Raw genomic sequence first — 22,939 nt, 5'->3', positions numbered from 1 at the left:
CTGGCGCTGGTCTCTGCTACACCTATCGGTATGAGCACCCTTATAATCTGTCCCAAAACGAATTTCTCTGGAAATATGGTGGTTTAATATGAATGGTAGAAAACAACGACATCCACTCCCTACTTGTTAGGGACAACAGTTGTCAATGGTACGGCAACGCGCCTTTCTGCGATGGGAAATGCCCCAAGGGATGGAAGGAAGAGGGAAAAGATGACAAAGGAGATGGTCGTTCGTGTTTGACTGGAAAGAAGGTGTACTGCTGCTTCCAGACTAAAGACAGCAAGGGTGGGAAACGCGAGTAGGAGGAGAACCGTCCGGATGAGATTGTCACACGCTCTGTGAACCGGCAATATTCATTAGATTATTTCTTTGGGATTACGCTGAATCATATATCCGCGTCAATATTTAAACAAGGATCTTGCATATAACACATGATAGACGCCTTCGGGTTGTGTTGAATCAATCGCAGTATTGTTGCTGATAAGATCACGTAGGTGAGATGTCGGCTCTTCGCACCCCTGCCCGAGATTTAGGCATCAGCAACAAAGTGGTGCGTTCTCAAGGACTGTCACCTTTGCCAAGTCGTTGCGACCCGCATACCAGCGGATACATAAGGCAAGACAGGACCAACATCTTTGGACTCTTAACGACCCGTACTTTCATTTTCTCGGGAAGCATTCTTGGCAAAGAATTTACCGACCACCGGTCGAGCCAAGCTATGAGTTCTCAACTACAGACGAATCATGGAGGTCTCTCAGCAGGCGCAGCAGTAGCTCAAACCACTGAGTTGTTGTTTATGATTCGTGAATATGTAAGTAACTCATAGACTGCTTCACATGATTCGTAAGGTAAAATTATCCTGCACATGGGCTGATTTCTTCTCAGATACACAACCGAAAGTTGAAGCATGCCTTGTGTCTCGTCAATAAGCAGTTCAACGCAATATTCTCCGAGACTCTGTACGAAACCCTGTACTACAGAGGAATACTCTACCAACCCACGTGGAAAGGAGTCTGGAATCCAGAGAATCTGCGTTACGTTAGGACACTGCACATCATCACCAGCTACCATTGGCTCAAGCCCGGAGTTCACACCTCGGATTGGTATGGCAATTACGATTACGTCGACGAGGGAGACGCGTGGCAACTGCAAGACGCGTTGAAGAAGCTACTGGATAATCTACCCAATCTCAGACACTTCATGTACTAGCCCCCTCCCCTTCCAGAACACGTATTGTGGATATCGAGATATTAATGTCTTCCCAGCCTTGACGACCACGGCGGAACCTTATCATCAGATCTCCTGCAGCTCCTTCAAACCCGAGATAGAAAGCTCGAGACGCTCGCCGTCCGGCTCAACGAAGTCCGGGGTCGCCTGGACACGCCAGACCCCTCTGAGATCGGCTCAGAAGGAGACTGGGAGTTCGACGAAAACGAAGAGATGAGACCCGCCAAAATCCTCATGACGGATCCGTCCCTCCCGACCTTTCTGATTGCCGAGTACGAGAAATTCTCCGGCCTCCAGGCCCTACACCTAACGGAAATCCCGGGATCCATTGAACGATTCGCCCGGGCAGCAGCAAACATCATGGTCGCCTCTCCCGAGTTGACCGAGCTCAGTCTCTCCATCTCGCGGTTTCCGTGGACCTATGAGCGCTGGGGATTCCCTCACAGCAGAGTTGGGTTCATCCGAAATCTAGCAGAAGTGTACGAGAAGCGTGGGGGGAAGCCACTTCGCATTCGATCGTTGAAGCTTGGACGACCGATATCTTTTCAACGAGGGCACTTTGATCCCCCGGAATATCTCAGCAAATTCATGAAGCTTGATGCGTTGGAAGAGCTTCAACTGTACAACTGGTCACCCGCGGTGCCCGGAAACGAAGCGGAAAGGGACGGAGGTCATGCTCCGATTGCATGGGACGTGATCTCTCCGAGATTGACCCCCAACCTTCGTCTGCTGGAGTTTCACGAGTGGGAAAAGGATTCGGCGAAGTGGATGAACAAGCTTGATCCCGAGTTTGCTGAGCAGCTTGAAATACGATGTAACGGCACGGAGGCTGAAGATGATGAAGAAGTGAAAAAAGCTGTGCCGTTCATTGCGGGCGGCCCGCTGGGTCCTCGCAAGGTCAAGAAGATCTTCCTGCCGAGTATTAGCTCGAAGCTGTGGGACTTGTCCAAATACAGGACCAACCCAGAGGAGGAGGAAGAGATCGCCTGCGCCAGGATGTTGAGCGGATGTTCCTGGATAACGACTTTGGGCTTCTCGGTCGGCCGAGCCGCTGTTCATCTGCTGGACAAAATTGTCGAATGGCTGGGGAGGATGGAGGGTCTTCAGCAGCTGACCATCGTGCTTCACCCAGACACAGAGGTTTCATCGGGCCTGGAACTAGAGATTGCTGCGAAATGTAGGGGTCTGCGGTTTGTTCGCCTAGGCGAAGTATGTTGGTCCATCAAAAGGTTGGCCGAGGGACCTTCACTTGAAGAGCTTGACGCAACCGAAGAGGAGTTGGTGGCGCCGTTTTTGAAGGAAGGCTATCACAAGCGTTACCAGTACTGCCAAGACACGATAAATGGCCGCCATTGACTCGCATCTCAGAAGAAGTGAGGACATCGCGAGCTACCAAAAAAAAAGAATCGTATCAAGCCACACAATAGAATAACTTTCCACATGACGCGATATAAGTGCAATACCCAGCACTCAACACAATGAGAGTTTATAAGCCCCATGGATATATGAACTCGCATATCCTTTAAACCTTTCTTCATTTAGCATTACTCCATTACTTTTACATCCACAACCTTCTAGCAATGATAATGCCGTTTGGTATCATGACACCGTCCCAAACTCCATTCTAATGCTCATATATCCATTTGAGAACCCCCTGCCGACTCATAGATCGTATTACTCGCGTTGGACCGTGACTGTCTTGGTCTGCAATATCGCCTTGTCACTCATGTCGTCGGCACTCTCTCTTCCACCGCCCGCAACCACCACCGACGTGAAACCGGATTCCATATCTTCTTCTGTGCGTTTGCGATCCGAGTGGAACGTATGCATCTCGTTTTCGTCCGAGAATTGCTCGTAGTGAGCTCGGTGTCGGCTCTTCGCGATGTTCGACTGCTGATTCGCGTATGCGGATACGTGGTACGCCGCGCCGTACGAGGAAGGGTTCGATGAAGATCCCATGAGCTTGGGAGCGAAATGCTTGAAGAACTTCCGTAATGTCGGCATTGAACCGCAGATGACGAAGAGATTGCCTTCGATGAATCTAAAGAGAGGCAAAATCCGGTTAGGTTCGTATGTTGGATGGGGTAATCGACCATGTTAGAGGGGACTACTCACGTCCAGATATTTGCTGGGGCGGCGTCCCAGGAAGGATCCGTGCTGGTGAGCAAGGCTGGAAGAAGAACCAGTCGAGTAATTGATGTTGCGATGGTGCTGTGAAAGGTCAGCCACCCGCGTTTTGGGTATATCAACGGTGAGTAAGGTAGGCAACGTACATGGACCCAACCGCAAATATGAGCATGGCACCAATCTTCTGAGCCATCTTCATACGCAAGTTGAAGATCATCGGCAACGGCAAAATGAACAGCATAACATCCGTGATGATGTTGGACACGGCCGTCGCGATGTAAAGAACACCGACATCCAAGCAGCTGCCGTCGGTGATGGTGAAATCGAAAGTCTTCCGAACGGGGTTGCAATGAAACAACATGAGAAAGGTTATACATCCCGTATAAAGTGATACGATCACGATGCCGATCCAAACGCATACACGAAACCATTTTTGCGGTGACAAATGTAGGTAGAACGTGAGTAGAGACAGCTTTGTGAAACCGTTGCAAAGCATGAAGACTGGCGCAGTCACGTATACCGTCTTCGTCATGTCAGTTTATTTGCGTGTCCACACGTACGCCAGTCACAGGCACTTACCACGGAGTATCGCTCGAATCTAGACAGGGGCATCTCCCAAGCATGAGCACACATGCCCCCCTCAGCTATCGAGGCTGTGAAGCTTCAGTCAGATTTGAAGAGTTGGCGCAAGGTGACATTCGATACATACCAACAAGCATGGCTTGTGTGACCACAGACGCAGCCTACCAGGTGATCGTCAGAATCTCAACCCAGAGCAAGACGGGCAGGAGGGCGATCCGTCGATCACTTACCCATCCCAGAAACATGAAAGCTGTGTCAGTTAGTATTAATTGAGCACGCATCCAACGCGATAAAAACAGAGGGAAAGCGTACCATCGTCAACTTGCAAGCCTTTCGAGAGGAATATTTTGGTGTAGAACCTCTGGCATAGAGCAATGAACGCGATCGTGCCGCCGATCCCAAAAATCAGGTAATGCTCAAGTACCTTCTGTTGCCGCGGATGGTCGAAGTCGACCGTCACACCTGGTGGTGGTGGGATCACGGATACAAGGTCCGTTTGATTCGACATGGTAGGTAAACCTGCGGACTTTTGGAGACGGCCGGCGAGACGTAAAAACAGCACTGGTCTTCTTTTGCTTATATGTAAAGCCTGACTTGCGACAGAGTTTGAGCAGGTTGCTCTGGGCACGCGATTCCCCTCTCTTGAATTCAGGAGACAAGGGTCCATCCCCGAAATTTTCCATCTTTAGTTCTCGAGATTACACGCTCCGAATGCTCTCCCAGGTGGCTAAACGGACGAACTGGCGTCACAGCGAAACCGAGCCAACTGTCGAGCCAAGTTTCTTGCAGTTCCTGAATACAAAGGGATTCCGACTTGCAAGCTTGAGGTTGCACGGGATTCTAATCTCTGTCAATCTTGGCTTCAATGCCGTGGCCACTGCGCGGCGATCAGGAGCGCTTCAGGAGCTGACACTCGCAATCTTAGAGCGGACTTTGCAGCCACTAACTGCCGAACATAGCATACTGTGGCACTGAAAACCTTGGGAATCCAAGCTTCCGCGCGTGTTTATCCGTGAATAGGGGCAACTTGCCTTGTTGGTTGATCGACAATATGTGTCCCGTTCGAGAAGCATCGTCCGTACTTCACTTGCAATAAGGTTCGGCTGATGGGACCCTGAATGTTACACCGGGATTCCCAGACAAACGGGCCGGTTGTCAGCTGATATTGGCTCAGCAGCGTTTAGAAAGTGGCCCAGGAAGCAGCTCGGGGATGTGGGGGACGATGGAAGTTGACCAGCCCACTGGAACTTCGAGAAGGGCCGACACAGCCTGGACCGGCACCTCGCTCCAAGACTGAGGCTCGGGCCTCTCTATGACACTGGCAATTTGATGTCGCAAAAGCCCCAGTTTGTTCGGTTGAAGAGATTCCGATTCGCGAGGTTCTCTGCACAGACTGGTAGAGCAAGTGTCGCATCCCGAGTGTGCCGATGTATCTGGCCAAGCTTTTGTGTGAGCCTATCAGAATCAACATCCCTTGCGCAAATCTACTGACTTGGAAGATTGCGGGGTCTAGTCAACGATCTACGATGGTCTACAAATAACTGGCGCTCAATAGGAATAGCCTGCCGAGATCGTCTGCCATGTCGCAGCATCGAGGTTGCGCTGCAGTGAGCACTCCAGTATGAAGGATTTCTAGAGCAGTAACTGCTGCAAACCCGATCAAGGCAATGACCTCGTGAGCTCTTGTTTCACCGCTGATCATCATAACCCGACCGATATGCGGTTGCCTGCAAAGCCCCAACGGTGTCTTTGGGTTGCATGGATATGCTATGTAGAAATACAACGAAGGTTCAGCATGACTCGGATGCTCAACGTGGACTAAGCCTCTCAGGAGCCGGAACCTTTTTCGCTGATAAAGAAGAGATGAAGGGCAGAAAAGATGCTCACAACTCGACTCATTGGTTTTCTTTTCTTGGTTCTCGGGAAGCCCGACAAAATTTGGTCAGCCACTGCGGCGAAAATGTTTTCACGATATCTCATATGAACATATTCGCTATCTGAGACAAACCGATCATCCACAATACAAGAGTGGAAGTGTGGAAGCAGATCCGGGGGATTGTCGACGAGTTGAACAGGCTATTCCCTACCGGACTCCGAATAACTCAAGATTAAAAAACCTTGGAGGAGGACCTCCCTTGATGCTGAGCTCGGAACAACAGACGGAACCGTCGTCGTTTCTTACTGGAGGAAGAAATGTTCTCCCGATATGAGCGATCAAGGTTTGCTGGGATGAGGAAGCCTGAATGTTATGGGTAGTTGGCTGAGTTGAAGCTGCGTCTTTTTTCCTTATTAGTTCACGGACTCAGGCGCGGTTTATCCTAGAAGACTTCGGTAATTAAAGACCCATGCAAAATAGGCAGGTTGATGAGTGCGAATAAACTGATCTTTCGATGTGACGTATCTTCGTACTTTCTTTCCTGTTGACTGTTGGTTTCTTTGTAACGGGGACTCGCGGCTGGAACTTGGGCATATGCGACTGTGACTGTTGATCCATTTTGAGGTTCACATTTTTGAGGTGACGTTACATCATGACGAGAGATCGAGCCTCACGGAAGAGTTATTGAATTTTGTTTGATATTTTTTTCGTTACTGCTGTATGCTCCTCTCTTCATCGACTTGCCGAATCTATGTGTATTCAAGTCTGCGGAACCCACCCCGCCCGGCTGGTGGGAGTGGCACTTACACTAGCTCCTTCAACGAAATTAGATCCCGTCATGCTGATTTCCTCTTGGCCACTTGATGAGGAACTTAAACCAGCGGATACACTTGACATGGCTTCCCGAATGCAACGTCTTCCATTCCACTCGTTTCTAATATTTGCTTCTTTTTGACTTGCCTTGACTACCCCCGGACCGATAGCACGTGTGTAGCCAGACGTGATCTTCACTTCGACTCAACTTCAAACCGCCCAAGACAGTTGAGATCGACGTGGAAAAACGGGAGATCGTGCGCAGACTTACAGCCATGAAGTTCTCGACACAGGTCTTGGCGATCCTCGCTTTGGCCGCCTCGACCGTGTCAGCAAAGGGTCGCAGTCCCAAGTGTACTTGTGTCAGTCATTACCCGGCCACGTATCCATACTATCTCTCCTAACTTGTCATCAAGTGTTCGGCTCTTGCCAGAGATGAGAATCTCAAAGGCAAGGTCTATGGCCAAGACAGTGCTGTCTACGATGCTCGATTAAAGTCGTACTATTCAGCCAACGCCGCCCAAGAAGCATGGTGTATGGTTCTGCCTGAGAACACAGAAGATGTCTCAGCACTCGCCAAGATCATCTCTAAACACGAGTGTCCTTTCGGTATCCGGAGCGGTGCTCACTCAGCATGGAAGGGGTCCAATGGCGTCAAGACTGGCGTGACCGTTGACTTCGGCTACATGAACGCTACGACGTACGATGAAAACACCAAAGTCGCTTCCATCCAGCCCGGAGCCAATTGGGGCATGGTGTACAAGGCTCTCGATCCTTATGGTGTCACGGCAGTCGGAGGAAGAGCCTCTGTGGTTGGTGTCGGTGGCTTCACCACTGGCGGTGGCGTAAGTAACCTCTCAACATTCCTCCCACGAATCGTCGAGAAACCTTTGATGGTCATCGCAAGTCTTCTGGTTGCGAACTTAGAATCTTCATCATCTTTCTGCAGCCTTGAGACTAAGTCTACCGATTTGCAGTATTCATTCCACACCAACCTCCGTGGCTTTTCTTGCGATCAAGTCACCAATTTCGAAATTGTTCTTGCTGATGGTTCGGTGGTGAACGCAAACGAGAACGAAAATGCCGATCTCTGGAAGGTACAGAAAGGAGGGTCTGGAAATTTTGGTTTCGTCACGAAGATTGATCAGAGTAAGTTAGCATCCCATTTGGCTTCCCAGCTCTGTGATGCATTATGCTAACAGTTCTATGTTCAGACACCGTCGACTCGACTCAAATGTGGGGTGGCTTTGTCACGTACAATCAAACCGAGAGAGATGCCGTCTTCGACGCCTACATGAACTTCGCCGATCACATGGACGAAGACCTCGCCAGCCAGAATATTGTTGCTCTCTACTACGATAAGACGGGCTTCACTCTTCGATCCATCTTGAGCAATGTCGACGCCAAGGATAATGCTCCGGCATTCAACGATTACTTCGCCATTCCCAACATCTCCACCACGGCTGCTGTCGGTGCTGTCTCAGATCTGGTTCCTCAGTTCACCGGTCCGACGCCTCTTGGCCTTTAGTAAGTCCACATCGGATATGAGTTAAGACTATTCAACATTGCTGACTGGCCTTCACAGTGCCAACTGGCTTGTTGGTCAAACCGCCCATGACGTCCGCATTCTGAACTTCATTGACGAGAAGCTCAAAGAATACGCACCCAAGATGAAGGCCGCCGCACCTGAATCTGACTTCAATGTCTTGATCCAGTTCCAGCCCGTCACTCAATCCATTGTGCAACACAGCGCAAAGTCTGGCGGCAATGTGCTTGGTCTCGAAGATGTAGTTGCCGATGGTCCGACTCTTATGTGGCTCATCGCCTTGACGGTCGATACTGAGCCTAATCAGGAGATCCTGCTCCCATACGCTTTGCAATTCCGGGCCGCTATTGACACCTACGCCAAGGACCTCGGACTGTACAAGGACTGGAAGTACACCAACTATGCTTGGGGCGACCAAGACCCCTTGGCTACTCACGGGTACAAGAACTTCGACTTCATGAGCGAGGTTGCCGAGCAGTACGACCCTGAGGGTGTTTTCCAGAACCTCCGCAGAACAGGCTTCAAGCTTGCATAAGTCCAAGGCGAAGGCTAACACCAGCCTTACCTTGTTCGCTTCGATTCGTGTTGATATTTGTATTGTTGCTTCTCTTCCAACCGGTGGACTGCTGCGGAAACTGGGACACAGACGATGATCCAGGCTTTCATGTTGGTCCTACCAGGACATTTTCCTTAGTTCATAATCTCTCTAACCTTCTTCATTTGTATTAGTAATGATATAAATAGAAATTGAGCAGTTGCTCCCCATCAACTCGGATTGCATCCAAAGTAGAAGACTTGGAGGAAAATATCCAGTCACAGATCCCACATTCCTCAGCATGCGTAAACGGAACACCTTCACAGCGATCTCTCTCTGTCTATACCATGAGGCCCAACACCGGCTTTACGTCACACACATGTCGGTTGCGATTGGCGACGAGATCATCTTCGAGAAACTTTGGAACCTCGTCACGTGCCGTTCATTTTGCTCGAAACTCAATTTCCCCATTCAAACTGGCTTGGTCTCTGTAGACACGTTGACCGTTGCTGGCCCGTCCTTACTGTCATCTGATGGCAGGTTACCGTGCTCAGCCTCAAGAGCTGAAAGGCGTATGCTTTTCCAATCTAATCATTGTCAGTCATTCTCAACGCTGCAGGGACCAAGAGATACTCACGACTTGATCTCCTTGCCGACACTTTCATCTCAAACATTTCGTCGACATCCTCAAATGTCTTGTTTGATAGCTCGGGTAGGTAGAAGTATGCCCAAACAAGACCCGCCGCGCTCAGAGAACCGAACACGAATCCAATCTTGGGTCCAAGGTTGCCTGGCTCCTGGATGATATAGGGTATTGTGAAGGTGACGGCGAAATTGAAGACATTTGACACCGACCAGAATACCATACCTGCCTTATCTCGGAGGGAGGTGTTGAAGATCTCGGAACCTAGAAGTGCCAGGCTGCGACATATCAGTACACGATGCCTGACGGCTGGGATTTGCGAACTTAGGCTCCATGAACTTACGATGATCCAAATGATGCCACGTATGCCATTGGAAAGATCATCATCATGGCCAATGAGCCTGATCTGATGGGTCGAGTCTGCCTCATGGTCCCGAGCCCACCCATAATCATAAAGGCTGTCACCATGATGAAGCCGAAGGTTAAGAAAACCGGGCGACGACCAGCTCGGTCAATGACTGCCATATACGCAAGAGATGCAATGACGAGGAGAGCCTTTTTGAGCATTGTTGCTGCGAAGGGGTCCATGACGTTCAGTTGTTTCATGAAAATCGTGCCGTAGAGGTTAGAAAACGACTGTCCACCCAGATGAACCAATGCCGCTGCAACTACACTGGTAGTTATGCGAAGCTGTCATGTACCAATGATTAGCAGTGGTTTCCAAAACTTCTGCACAGAAGCCAATGAGCCTACCCGGTTTGTCCCCTTTACCAAGTCAGACCACTTTCCCTTGCTTTTGGCCTGGTTCAAAGACTCGAGTAGCAGTTCCGCCTCCTTCTCCGAGTCGTAGTCGTTCCTTGCTCCGTGTAGATAGTTGAGTACGTCGACAGCTCTCACACGGTCACCTTTGCGCAAGAGCCACCGAGGAGATTCGGGTACGAGCCAGGCGAAGCAGAGCGTCAGCGTTGGAAAGATGAGGCAACAACCCACTGGTATCTTCCAGCAACCGGCATCCTTCAGTTTGCTTGTCTCAGTCGTGATGATGGACGCTATGAACCCAGAAAGGACAATATTTGTAGTGTAAACGGACACGAGGGCGCCTCTGATGGCAGGCGGAGCAAATTCAGCCTGCAGAAGTGGGATAAGCCATGCCTCCATGCCCACGTGAAAGTTGATTATCATGCGACCCGATAGGACTTGACCGTAAGTAGAAGATGTGAAGGTGACAATGATTCCGATGAGACAGATGGTATTAGTGCAGATGAGAACGATCTTCCGGCCATAATATTCGCCGAGCTGGGAAGCGAAGATGACGCCGACGGCAAACGCGATGAGTGGTAAGGAGTTCAAGTAGGATAGCTTGGTGGAGGTAAACCCGATCTTGTTCTTTTCAGGGAGGTACTCGCCGAATTCACGTTCGAATGCTATGTGATTTTGCTCAGTCATCCTGATCGCCCGTAAATGTCTCTGAGTCTCATGAAGCGGTGGGTTTCGTGCGATGCCACCCTCATGAGTAAGGGCAATGGTGCGGAGACTTACGTGTCATGGCTTGAATGGTGTTCAGAACAGTTCCTTCAAATCCGTAACTGAATACACTTGTTCCAAGCACCATGGTAACCAGAAGCAAGTTCGAGGTAAGATGACGCTTGGTCACCAGTCTGTTGTGGTCTGTAAGGTATGTTCTTAACATCTCTGCGGCCTTTCTCCCATCTCGCTATTGCTTGTCTCCTCTAATGACTCGAGTCGAAATGGGCGTAAAGTGCTGGAAGATATTTCATAGATGCAAGACCGACGTCGACCAGTGCAGTGCGATGCGCTTTGCAGTCGTTGTTATGAGGTCGAACCTGCCGCGGGATGTCAGATGATGTGTCGAATTGATGTTGACCACATCACCCACGTCCTCGGCCTGGAAGCAAGTATCTTAACGAAAGCGACGGAGGATTCGGTGAGCTCGTGCGTGTTGGGTAGAAAACCTTCGGTAGGTACAGCTTTCACTGGCTGAAAGGCTTCGAGAGTTCAGAGGCAAAACATACGGCACTGGGAAAGACTTTCCGAGCAAACCTTCTCCCTCACGAAACAGACATACTTTGCGAAGTGCCCGCGCCAATGAGGTGCTGTATTCTGCGCTTACGGTGAAATCTTCGTCCGAATGCTTCGTCTGATATCACGGTCGGCCGAGTGACGATTATTCATCCGGACCGATCTTGCGCTTTTCGCAGGCCCGAGACAGCGTATCCTTCACGGTTTAACAGGCGTCTCGTGAAGGTGCAGATGCCAAGAACAAGAAGCATAAGAACACTTTTGCGCTGGACTTCTGGAACAGATCATGTGAGCTACAGTATCCAATGTTCTGCTCAATACATGTTGTTATTGCCCAAAGCAGATCTATCAGATGCTCTGCAGAGATACCGAGATTGAGACTTCAACCACGCTGAAGAACTGACGAATAGATGCCAAAATTTGGGAAGTAGCAAAACATTGTTGAAATCTTCCACGGCCAAAAACTTTCAACACAGCAAGGTCTCGTATTGAGGGCCAGTTACTCGGCCGAATAGGCCTTTTAATGTTACTTTAAGTGGACATTATACGAACTCCCATAATTCATGCGTATGTTCATCAACGTCAAGTATTCCAATAGGTGGCAATTTTCCATCTTCGCAATGCATCACCGTCTTCTCTAGAAACCACCAGTACCTTTCAATCTCTTGACTGCGCCTACCAAACCTTTTGCCCAGCTGAACCGACCTGGATCTACTCCAGTAGCACCCTCGGCTTCCTTTCCGTCATGATCTCTCCACACTCCATCTTCTCGGTTAAGCTCACCGTATAGGTGCGTGTTCTGATTGCGCCTCAACCCGTCGATCCAAGCCCTACACACATCACGGCTCTCCAACATGATGTTGACTTCCTGCGAGTGGAACCAGCTCTGAGTGTCTTGGTTTCCAGACCCCACGATCGCAATTGACTCATCCACGATCATGAGTTTGACGTGGCAAGAGCGCTTCTTTGACTCGGCGATGATGGGGCGGCTTTGGTCTTTACCCACGTACCAGAAGTAGTGTAGGTGTTGTCGTGCAGGTTGAGAAAGCTTTTCGTACAGATGAGCGGCGATCATTTCGTTGTGACCTCCCTGCATCGGCAATAATTCACCCTGCAATATATTAGTATGGAACTTGAGTAAAGGGGACGACTTAAGCCTACCGCGTCGTTATAACCAAGACAGACATATGCATAAACATCAACGCCTCTCTCGCAAGCTTCAATTATGGCTGGCACCAACGGCTCCGCATTAAGTGTTGGGGTTTGGATGAAAACATTCTTCTCCGCGTTGCGAAGAGCTGACAACCATGCGGCATTCTGCGGGTTTGATACTGAGTGATGGTTTGGCGGTCCGTAAGGATGCCTGTTGACTAGTGTGATTGGGAATGGTTCGTGTGCTGGATGTGGTATGTAGGGAGTCATCTCATCTGTGGGTTGACACTCGGGTGCTGTTCCCTTGAAGTCCTTGCTGACGGTGTGATTCAAGTGTCGGGTGACAGCTTGCATTTGCGTCTCGTTGGGGCTCGCAGAAACAGCTGATTGCACGCGCGCAATCTCGCCAGCAATATCCGTGTCATAATGAGGATCGTTATGCGTATGCTCTGGCAGCGGTGTATCTCTTGGTGGTTCTGAAATTTGTTGTCCTTGTATGCCTGATTGGGGGTCCTGGTTGGTAGCTGCGATGCCATTACCGGCAGTTGAAGACAGACTGGAGCCATTCACTCCGTTGGAACCGTTTGGCGTTTCTGGGAACCCGTTGCTGTGGGTGGCCGCGGAAACCGTTTCCGTGTTGGCAGACGTGTTCTGGCTGGGTGATAGCCGATCGGCCCCGGGACCGTATGCAGCTGTCCGCTGAGGGATCTTCGCAGGATCAATCACAACCCTGTGACCTTTCATCGTTCCTTCCGGTGTGAAGATGGAGTCGTGGTTTTCGCCAAAACTGCCTGATTTGGCTTCAGCAGCTGGTGTTCCGAGGCACGGAAGAGGCGGATCGAGCTTTTTATGCCAAGTTAATAGTGCCATATCATACAACCCATCGACGATCGGACCCTCAACCTGAACCATCATTTCCATGTTGTCGTTGTCCTGAATATTGTTGCTCTGTACGATGCCGATCTTACGGTCCACAATCATGAACTTTGAGTGAAATGTGCCAAGCATCGGATCGTGATAGTTCATGACTTCCAGGTCAATGTTCGGGATTTCGTGCTTAGGCGGCAGGCCCACGGCCTTGCCCGTGTATTCCTTTTCGGGGACGACGTAATGCGGTTCGAATAGCTGTTTTGGGCTTCCACGGTCATATATGATCTTCATCGTGATTCTGGTTCCGCGTTCCCCTGCTCGACGGGAAGCCTCTCTCATGCCGTCCGTGATGTATTTCGAAGCAGCACCGTTTTGCCAAAAGTTGGTTGCAAGTATCACTTCCTTCTCTGCTCTCACAATCAGATTCGACATATGTCGTACGATATCCGGAATGCTGGGTTCTATTAGTCCTATGGAGGGATCATAGCCTCATGAGCCAGGAGACTTACACGGAGAGAATCGCAAGTGGGGCCACACCATTGCTCCCAAGCAGTGACGGACTGACCATCCCGTGGGCGGAATTTTCGTTGAGAGTGCATAGAGAATCATGATACAACTTTTCATAGTATTAGCAACGTGGAACTCGTCGTCGCTTGTCACGAAAGAAGCTTACTCTGAGAAACAACTTGCTTGGTGTCGTATTTCCCCATTTCCCACAACGGAAAGCCACTTCAAGTTCATCATCGGTTACTTCGCCTTTTCCGATGTCTCTGATGTCGTGAGACTCATGAGACGCGCTTTCGTAATGGCTTGACAGCTTTTTCCAGGCATCTCCCGGTGACAGAGTTGAATCCCTGGCAAGAAGCGAGGAAACGCTGTCGCCGGATTGACAAAATTTGGCAAGGGGCTCACTCAAAGTATGAGCCACATGGCCCTGAGGCGAATTCGTATGAGGCATTGTGTTTTGGGAGGTAGACGCCTTCTGGTCAGGGACTCGAGGGACCGAATATGCGCTGTAGGGAAATTCAACCAAAGTTTGATAAAGAACCCCGCCAAGCTTCGGCAGTCCCGTCTGGCTCGAGGACGACATGGCTGCGGTTATATCTCTACCAACATGGGCTAGTAGTAGTGAGTAGGATCCGGTTCCAGTGGGGATCAAAGGCGGAAAATTCACGAGGTCATCGCCAAGTGATGGATGAACAGGTTGTGCTGGGCGTTATGTAGGTGCCGCGAGAGCCGTGCGCTCCACGAGTGATGATGTAAAAGTAACTGAAGCTAGATTATCTAATGCCAAGAAATGCGGCTATCTGCGTCACCATAGCGGCCGGGCTTAAAGAACGTGCCGTGCTTCCGACACACTAGCCATTAGACCTGCCGTCCATCCGTGTGGAGGCTGGAGCACTGCTACCTTGAAGTGAGATTGATGTTTTCTTCCTGAGCTCAGTCGTTTGGAGTCCTGTAAGGGTGAAATGACGTCAGGTGGCAGACGGTGCGCAGTGGTGGCCAAGGAAGCTTACGCGTTGACAGAGTCCCCCACGTGTCAAGCAAGACAAAATCCTTGTTTATGTGATCCGCCCGGCGCGTACAGCCGGACTAGCCTTGGTAAGTTGGTTCTAGACCAATCAGCCCTGAAAATGGATCTGGTTCCAGCCAACATCTTTTCCACTATTGAAGATACTCCCATCCATCAGTTCTTAGAATGGTGGTGGCATGCATTTGCCTGACTAACAAGTGACTTTAAGCGATAAAAACTTCGAAATGTGACCAGTCTGTCAAAGCCTCATTGCAACGCTCCCACCAGGCTTCCAAGCCACCGAAGAAAATGAGAGGTTCCCGGTTCTTGCCTGGTATGTTCATACCAGTCCACCAGCCAGTGCTATATCTGTAGAGGGTGGGCTCAAACGCGGCCATGACTGATTGTCGCCAATTGCTCACAGCTTCTTCCGTAGGCTCAATGGAGGATACACCGTCTCGCCGAGCCTTCTGTACCAATTGAGCAATCCAATCGACCTCCATCTCAATGAACGGCGGTCCATTCGCCACCGAGGTTGGCGCCTGTGGTCCGTATAAGAGAAATGCGTTGGGCATATCTTCAATCATCATCCCAAGATATGTGCGAATGCCATCCTTCCACTTGTCCTGGAGCTTGATGCCTTTGCGATCGTGTATATTCATGTCGTGGAGGCTCCCGGTCACTGAGTCGTACCCTGTCGCGAATATGATCACGTCTAGATCATGCAGCTCATCGCTTTCTCCGAATGTCGTGATCCCCGAGGGAGTGAGCTCCTTGATTGGCGTTGCTTTGAGGTCTACCAATTTGACGTTAGGCCGGTCAAGCATTTCGTAATAGTCCGTCTCTAGGTTGGGGCGTTTCGTTCCGATCCATTGGTACTGCTTCAACGGAGCTACGATGTCCTTTTTGACGGTATCGGTCATTCGAGACCTGACCTTGCTGACCCAGAAATCATACATAATTGCGTTGGCCTTGGGATCAAGCATCACATCGTGATAATTGGAAACCAGAAATCCAAACCCGCCTCTCGTCCAGAGCTGCTCGAATAGCTGGTGTCTTTCCTCTTCCGTGGCGTCAAAGAATGACTTCGGGTTCTTGTTGTATGGATACGCCGCGGTAGATTCAAACTTGGCTTTTTCGAACAACCCGTCGTAGAAGTTCTTCAGCGTTTCCGACTCTTCAAAGGATAGCTCTCTCTGCTTCATGGGGATTGCCGTGCAGGGTGTCCGAACGAAGACTGTCAGTGCGCAATCCTCTTTCGCCAACTGTTGAAAGATTTGCAGTCCTGAAGCGCCTTGGCCTATTATGCCAACTTTCTTGCCCTTGACGTCGAGTCCTTCAGGCCAAGCACAAGGGTGAATGACCTTCCCTTTGAAGCGTTCGAGCCCAGATATCTCCGGTGTATATGACTTGTTCGTGGTTCCAGTCGCGAATATCACGAACCTGGATTCCGTCGTAAGCCCAGAATCAGTTTTCATTCTCCATATTCTGTGCTCATTGTCGTATCTAGCCTCCTCGACTCTGGTGTTGAAAGTCGCATCTTTTCTTAAATTCCAAGTCTTATCCACGTGACTGAAGTATTCGCGAAGCTCGTCTTGGCCTGGAAATCGTTCTCGGAAGTTGAAACCTGCCCACACCTCGCGTAGGCTGAACTGGTACGTCGGCGTCTCGGAGTCGACGCGCGCTCCTGGGTATCTGTTAAAGTGCCAAACACCACCGAAGTCGCTTCCAGCTTCGATGATCTTGGCTTCAAGGCCGAGTTGCCGCATTCGATGTAAAGCATAACAGCCGCTGAATCCTGCTCCCACGATAATCACATCTGCCTTCATGTCCAGTGGTGACGACACCCACTCCGAGCTGCCGATGTCATCTGTTTCTCTTTGGGGCATGTCGTGTGATCAGAGTCGGTAATGAGGTAGACACAAACTATGTTAAAACGATGGAGGCTTCTGCCAGGCAAGTTCACAGATCTGACAGCAGCTTGACTGGCCTTCATTCTTATAGATACGATTCTTCGTCTGATAATGATTCATCAACCGAGGGTCAAACTCTAGAAAAGGTATTAATATCGGGCGATATCAGCTGGGTAAACATCTGAAACGATCGGACTGGGTATTTGATGGACTTTCGGGCTTCGAAAGTCCGCGTATGTTGACTCGCTATGTCGACGTCATGGAAGTCAGTCTCAAGTGCACCCTTCTAGCACAGAATCAACACTAAAAACAGCGGACTCGGAGTCTTCGAACTTTTCCAGTGAAATTTATAAATCCTCAACACTCAAAGGCAATCAAGGTTGACAATATGTTTTCGGCTCCCAGCCCAGGCATGGCTTATTCCACCCATGGCTTATTTCACTCGGTTTCCCAACAATTCCGTTCCCTTGATTCATTCTATGCGTCTTCTATTCATCCACTGGCAATAGAGAGCTTGCAGTCACAAAAGGTTGGCAATCTCGATATTAGAAGGTGGGCTCCGTAAGTCTCCGAGCCCGGGGCCGGCTATGGGTCCCCATATGTGGGGCATCGCACCGGATCACGGTCGCCGCTGCCGGTCAACCTCGGCACGAAGGAAGCTGGTCCACTCCACGTCCGCATGCTTAAGGCAGTCTGGCTTCAAACTACATCTAGCTTTGAGCAATCTTTACGCTATCAGTCCTAGGCCTATTTCTAATCTTGCATCCGGCACTTACTAGATCATCAAATCCGTGACTCCGAATAACATCAATGCGATAGAACAGACCGCAGAGACGGAAACTTCGACGGTTTGGTAAAATGAGTGAGCTTTTTCAACAGAAAACAGCGAAATACAATCCAACATTGTTTCCCCGCGTTTCTAGATCACTTATTCATGTTCATTGGCCGCCGACGTGCGTGATCTTGCATGGCCCAGCTGTTGTGGATGCAGCACCCGAATGATCCTGCGTATGTAAGAATGGCTCAACATAATCCATGTTCACAGTACGACGATTGGTTTAAATTCCTTCCCTAATGTTTTGATACATGCAGCTTGGCGATCGCACACTCAGCACTCCTTCCGACCGAAAGCCGGGTCGGCTGCGGACTTCGGCCCACCTGTGTTCAGCAACAAGTTAACTCAAGGGATTACCACCTCAGCTAGCAAATGCCCGCATAGATTCAACATAGAATAATTCTTTCTGATTTCATCGTTTCTGATGTTATACATTACATCGTATTCGCGAACACAATGGAAGAGCAGCTGCCCTAGCACTGAGACTCCCCGCGTCTCCCGCGTGTTCCGCGGCCACCTCCAAAGCTTCTCAGGATGAAGCCGCACGAATCGGCCGAGAATTCCGAAGGATTAATAATTGTGTTTATGTTGAAGATGTTCTTCGTTAATAGAGGGTACGAAATTCTCTTCAAAGATATAAATAGCTTCTAGTTCACACGGGTCAGACTGGCACCAATTGCAGGCTCCTTCTCCTTGCTGCTGGATTTCACCACCAATCACAAATCATCAATTACTTTCAAATCTCGTCACTCGACGCAAGAATATGAAGATCCTCGTTGTGGGGGGTACCGGCATGGTAGGGGGTCATGCGGCACTCCATCTACAGTCCCAGGGGCACAGCGTCTCCATTGCTGGTCGTCGAGCTCCCGAAGCCGCCACATCCCTTGCGAGCCTGCCCTTCATAAGGGGAGACTACATGCAAAACGACTTCACAAGAGATCAACTCTCCGCTTTTGACGCCGTCGTATTTGCTGCAGGAAGCGACATCCGACACGTGCCAGCGGGCCAAGTCGCTGACCAGCACTACCTACAAGCCAACGGAGAGGCCGTACCAGCTTTCGCTCGACTCGCTAGAGAATCAGGAGTCAGGAAGTTTGTGCACATCGGAAGTGTCTACCCACACATACTGGGCGACGTAGCCGACCAGAACGCCTACGTCCGCTCACGAAAGTTGGCGGCGGATGGGGTTGTTGGGTTGGCGACCCCTGAGTTCCACGCTTGCAGCTTGGATGCACCGATAGTCGTCGGATCGGTACCCGGGATCGTAATCCCGATGTTCAAAGCATATATCGATTATGCGGAGGGCAAGCTCCCGATCCCTGCATTCGCGCCCATCGGAGGGCTGAACTTCATCTCCACGCAATCCCTTTCGGAAGCTATCCTGGGGGCTATCGAACATAGCGAAGCTGTTTCGGGAAGGGCTATTCTGGTCGGCGACGAGAATCTGACGTACGCAGAGTACTTTGAGATGTTCTTTAGGGCTGTTGGAAACCCACAGACGTTGCCGGCCCTGGACCAAGATCACCCGCTGTTGCCCAAGGCGACTTTGTATGCTGGAGACAGGACCGTGGTATATGAACCAGATGCGGAGGACCTGAGGAGGCTGGGCGGGTATCGTCGACACGATGTCAGAACCGCAGTCGGTGAGATTGTTCGCCAGTATAGGAATGCTGACAAGGCAGACGTGGCATAGCCAGTTGAATTCTGAACAGAGCTGTAGCCTGCGGGGTGTCCACGTGTCTTTAGTATCTCTTCGACATACACATAAGAGCAATGACTTTGGCTCCAGATGCCACTATACGTCTTCATCTGCACACTTCTGGGGCAAACAGAGTACAGATCATTTAATACCGTCTCCAATATTCGGACCGTATCCCGCCCTCCAGCACGGCGGTGTATTCGCCCGGGATCTTTGATTCTCCTAGGGCCAGCACGATGTCACCATGAATCACCTCGCAGGACTTACGACTGCTGAATATGTAACAGGTAGGGATAGATATTGTTTTCCAGCTCGACTCGAATTCTGGACCTTCTTCAACTAGCACTCCCCTTCCCCAACTGATTGTCCAATGTGAATGACATATGCCCCATGTAGGAGTTGTTCCAATCATCCACATGAAGTTCCGTAAAAGCGTTTGGTTCTACATGTGAATCGAAGATCGGCCAGTTATCCGCTGCTTGATGCTGCAGCGGCAGATGAATCGTGTTCTCCAGCCCTGCTTCGACACAGGTTATCCCTTTCTTTGACTTGATGTATGCTTCTGCAATGCGATAAAGCGCCCTGCACAGCTCGTATTGCCGCCTGCATGACTCCACCAACCCGCTCAGACGTTCGCTGATCTCGAGGGTACTTCGAAGCAGGTGCAGATCTTCAAGATCCGAGTTGCCGATGCAGTGTAGGAATGTTATTATGTATGGGGTGAAAGAGGAATAGAGGTGCGTCCTGTAAAACACGCAGGTCAGTATCTAAAACGACATGAAGAGACGGGTGGCAGTGCGAGTCATCCATCAGCGATGGTGTCACTTACCAAACAGCGTAACTGAACATTGCTGCGTAGCCCCCAGACGCAGATCGAGGGAACGCTTGTGCGTGGGCCGTCAGTCCTTTCCTTGCTGCTTCGAAGCACTCCTCGGAAATGGAGCTGGCAGAGTTCGACGAGCTCGCTCCTCGATGGAGCAAGGTCATGATGGAATAATAGACCACATCCAGACCCTCAAAAGTGAACTGAAACAGCTCTTTCCGGTATGCAAAAGAGTAGTCCACATTGCGCCACGAATCATACCACTGCGCCAGTCGTTTCGACAAGTATGTAACCGTGGCTCGCCTTTCCTCGTCGGTTGATCTTGTGGCTGCTGGCGAGTAAAGATTTTCGTAAATCCTGGCTTGTATGCGTCCAAACTCAATGAACGCGGAGAAAGAAGTATCCCAGGGTCGTCGCTCGGGGTTTTGGGAAATTTCGAATGGCTCGGTATCGATATCCAAGTCTTGGATTATCGGGGCTTTCCCCTGTGTGAGGGTTAGACCGCGATCTGCGAAGTAGACATGCCAGAATAATCGTCTCGCTCTGCGAGCTTCCTCCGCGGGCAGCGCTGCTAATTTTGCTCTCCTGTGATACCCCAATGCTAGACAATGCCTGGCCGCTGCAGACATGATAGTCCATTGTAGTGGTAAATTCCCGTCTTGTTGCGCGCGTAGTGACTGCGAATCCTTTGTCAGAACGTTCTTTGGCCTTGTTGCCGCAATTTTACTCACCGCAATAGATAATATCAAGGTGTGCTCGAATGTTGGCATTGCCATAACCTCGTAAGTCTCGATACCAGATTTGAAGTTCGCATAGCTCAGGTTGTACAGGCGGCTCGTCTCTTCGGGATCGAATTCCGGGTGTGCCGCAAAGTCTATGTCACGAAGAAGCACCGACAAGAACCCGTTCAAAAGAGTAACTTCCCCGACTGTGACCGGTTCAACGGAGAAGTAAACTCTTCGACATAGGTCTTCGACTTGTGCTCGATTCTCAACAGCATAGTAGAGAAAGAGTATGGAATGTTCTATATCATTTGACCCGTTAGCGACGTTCAAAGTCATAAGAGTAACCGTAGTTAAAACGCACCCGAAACGGTTCGAAGAAGCCGTATTACAAAGTCCGATGGCGGCAACTGTAGCTGTGCTCCTTTTGCTACATGTGGCAATCTTCGCAACTGTCTCGTTTCCGGACGATTATTGTGACTTTCGCAAATCCCTCGCAAAGTTGCTAACTCGTCCACGACCATTGGAGACTGCGCAGCTTCGAGTTTGAGCTCCTCGATCTGGCTCGCCAGGTACGTTTGTTGCCTGAAGGATGAGTCCCCCTCGTAGGAGATGTGATGGTCTTCCCACAGGCAATGATGCGTTGAAGAGTCATCTTCAACGTTTGGTGTTGTATTTGGAGTGGAAATGGGAGTGTTCTTGTTTGCTTGTTGATCGGTTTGGTTTCGGAGAGCCTCCTCAACGGCCCTCAACCTGTCGTGAAGTTGCTGAATACTCGGATGACTACATGTTTACTCTAGTCAGTCCAGAAGTCATTTTCAGCGAGAGTTATCGCGGTACCTTTCAGTTCTCTCAGGTATCGTCCGCTGAGCTGGTTGTCTTCCACCTGCCGGCCGGCAAGGGATTTTGGACGTTACACAGTTGGAACAAGGAACCTCTCGATTGCATCGCGTCTGGTTGCGTCAGTTGAGATCAATGAAGTCATCGAAGGGATGAGAGAAAGGGGTCGACGCATCCCGCGGGCTGCAAGTCCGAAGATTGGTAAGGTCTTAGATGATGATCTGGAATGTTTCCCATTACCTTGCGGATCCGACAATTATGGCACTATTGATAGACAGTGACGATTAGCAACGAATTATGGTAGCTTGATATCGTGTGGTGAGCAGCGATGGGCCGTGATGCCGTTAGGCGAAGACTTACCGCTCTGGGAATAACACTGGTTTTGGGCGTGTGGTCCGGCTCCATTTTGTGGTGAGTGTAGCCGAAGGGCCGACAGGGTCGGAACAACCTCCTGTTGAGCACTACACTGTGCTGCTTGCGCGTTTATTGAATTACGTCGGGTACGGCCGCAGTTGTGTCCGTTTTGCCGGTCCTCGCGATCCTTTTTGTTTTTCAGCCCCGTGGAATCCGTGGGAAACACGGGGAGCACGGACTCAATCTTGAGACAGGGGTTTTTGTACTTGGACTAGAGTAGGTTAATCTACGGGGTCTGTCAACGCGGAGATCTCCCCCCACCGCTTGCCCCTATTGGTGGTTATGCGTGCGTAGTAGAGCGGACTTTGGTCTATGGAGGATAGCCAAGCGAGACCGAGAGTGTACTGGGGAAGTCTTCAAGTTTAAACTGTGAAAGCGATACCGAGAAAGTAATAAAAGACTGCCGCGTCGAGTGGTTGGCAACTTTGGGCTATTACTCGGCGGATACACATGACATCGAGTTAAAGAGGTGGAAACCCGCGACCGTGCTGGTATGCTGCGACATGACACGAGACGGAACATCCGTATACCCTGGTCCACTGCAATCTTCTTGTTCGGCCGATCGTACAGCGTATGCGTGCACCTACTCGCGTCTGCGTGAAGCTTCGGTGGCACTTACAACTTCTACGGCCGCCGGAATACTACTCCCGGGTAAAATATCGCAGTTTTACCCCATAGAGCACATTTCTAATAGGGAATTACAGTTTGAGGCTGTTGGTTCCAAAGACTCAACGGCCAAGACGAACCTCAGAGGACCGGGTCATGCGAA

General features: G+C 50.2%; 6 protein-coding genes across 6 annotated transcripts; 3 read left to right on the top strand and 3 right to left on the bottom strand.

The window, feature by feature from the left end:
• Positions 1-900: 900 nt before the first annotated feature.
• On the top strand, positions 901-2,583 carry CkaCkLH20_05992 (uncharacterized protein; the record flags this gene model as incomplete). The annotated part of the gene is made up of 2 exons (XM_038888709.1): positions 901-1,139; positions 1,266-2,583. 2 exons carry the CDS (start codon positions 901-903, stop codon positions 2,581-2,583), a joined length of 1,557 nt encoding a protein of 518 aa, XP_038746045.1.
• Positions 2,584-2,901: 318 nt separating this feature from the next.
• On the bottom strand, positions 2,902-4,444 carry CkaCkLH20_05991 (integral membrane protein (Pth11); the record flags this gene model as incomplete). Its single annotated transcript, XM_038888708.1, has 8 exons — positions 2,902-3,268; positions 3,343-3,438; positions 3,501-3,685; positions 3,776-3,877; positions 3,934-4,007; positions 4,064-4,097; positions 4,167-4,186; positions 4,249-4,444. The coding sequence occupies 8 exons, from the start codon at positions 4,442-4,444 to the stop codon at positions 2,902-2,904; spliced, it is 1,074 nt and encodes a 357-aa protein (XP_038746044.1).
• A 2,456-nt stretch (positions 4,445-6,900) lies between these two features.
• Positions 6,901-8,706, top strand: CkaCkLH20_05990 (FAD binding domain-containing protein; the record flags this gene model as incomplete). Its single annotated transcript, XM_038888707.1, has 5 exons — positions 6,901-6,987; positions 7,042-7,470; positions 7,603-7,774; positions 7,840-8,152; positions 8,211-8,706. The coding sequence occupies 5 exons, from the start codon at positions 6,901-6,903 to the stop codon at positions 8,704-8,706; spliced, it is 1,497 nt and encodes a 498-aa protein (XP_038746043.1).
• Positions 8,707-9,177: 471 nt separating this feature from the next.
• On the bottom strand, positions 9,178-13,702 carry CkaCkLH20_05989 (uncharacterized protein; the record flags this gene model as incomplete). The annotated part of the gene is made up of 7 exons (XM_038888706.1): positions 9,178-9,293; positions 9,344-9,627; positions 9,693-10,039; positions 10,103-10,773; positions 10,889-11,017; positions 12,173-12,500; positions 12,551-13,702. The coding sequence occupies 7 exons, from the start codon at positions 13,700-13,702 to the stop codon at positions 9,178-9,180; spliced, it is 3,027 nt and encodes a 1,008-aa protein (XP_038746042.1).
• A 1,446-nt stretch (positions 13,703-15,148) lies between these two features.
• Positions 15,149-16,813, bottom strand: CkaCkLH20_05988 (uncharacterized protein; the record flags this gene model as incomplete). Its single annotated transcript, XM_038888705.1, has 1 exon — positions 15,149-16,813. The coding sequence occupies one exon, from the start codon at positions 16,811-16,813 to the stop codon at positions 15,149-15,151; it is 1,665 nt and encodes a 554-aa protein (XP_038746041.1).
• A 1,622-nt stretch (positions 16,814-18,435) lies between these two features.
• CkaCkLH20_05987 (uncharacterized protein) lies at positions 18,436-19,365 on the top strand (the record flags this gene model as incomplete). Its single annotated transcript, XM_038888704.1, has 1 exon — positions 18,436-19,365. One exon carries the CDS (start codon positions 18,436-18,438, stop codon positions 19,363-19,365), a length of 930 nt encoding a protein of 309 aa, XP_038746040.1.
• Positions 19,366-22,939: the final 3,574 nt, after the last annotated feature.

This window comes from Colletotrichum karsti (genome assembly GCF_011947395.1).
Source record: "Colletotrichum karsti strain CkLH20 chromosome Unknown Scaffold17, whole genome shotgun sequence".
Lineage (NCBI taxonomy): Eukaryota > Fungi > Ascomycota > Sordariomycetes > Glomerellales > Glomerellaceae > Colletotrichum > Colletotrichum karsti.
This window is presented reverse-complemented; position numbering and strand designations above follow the sequence as displayed.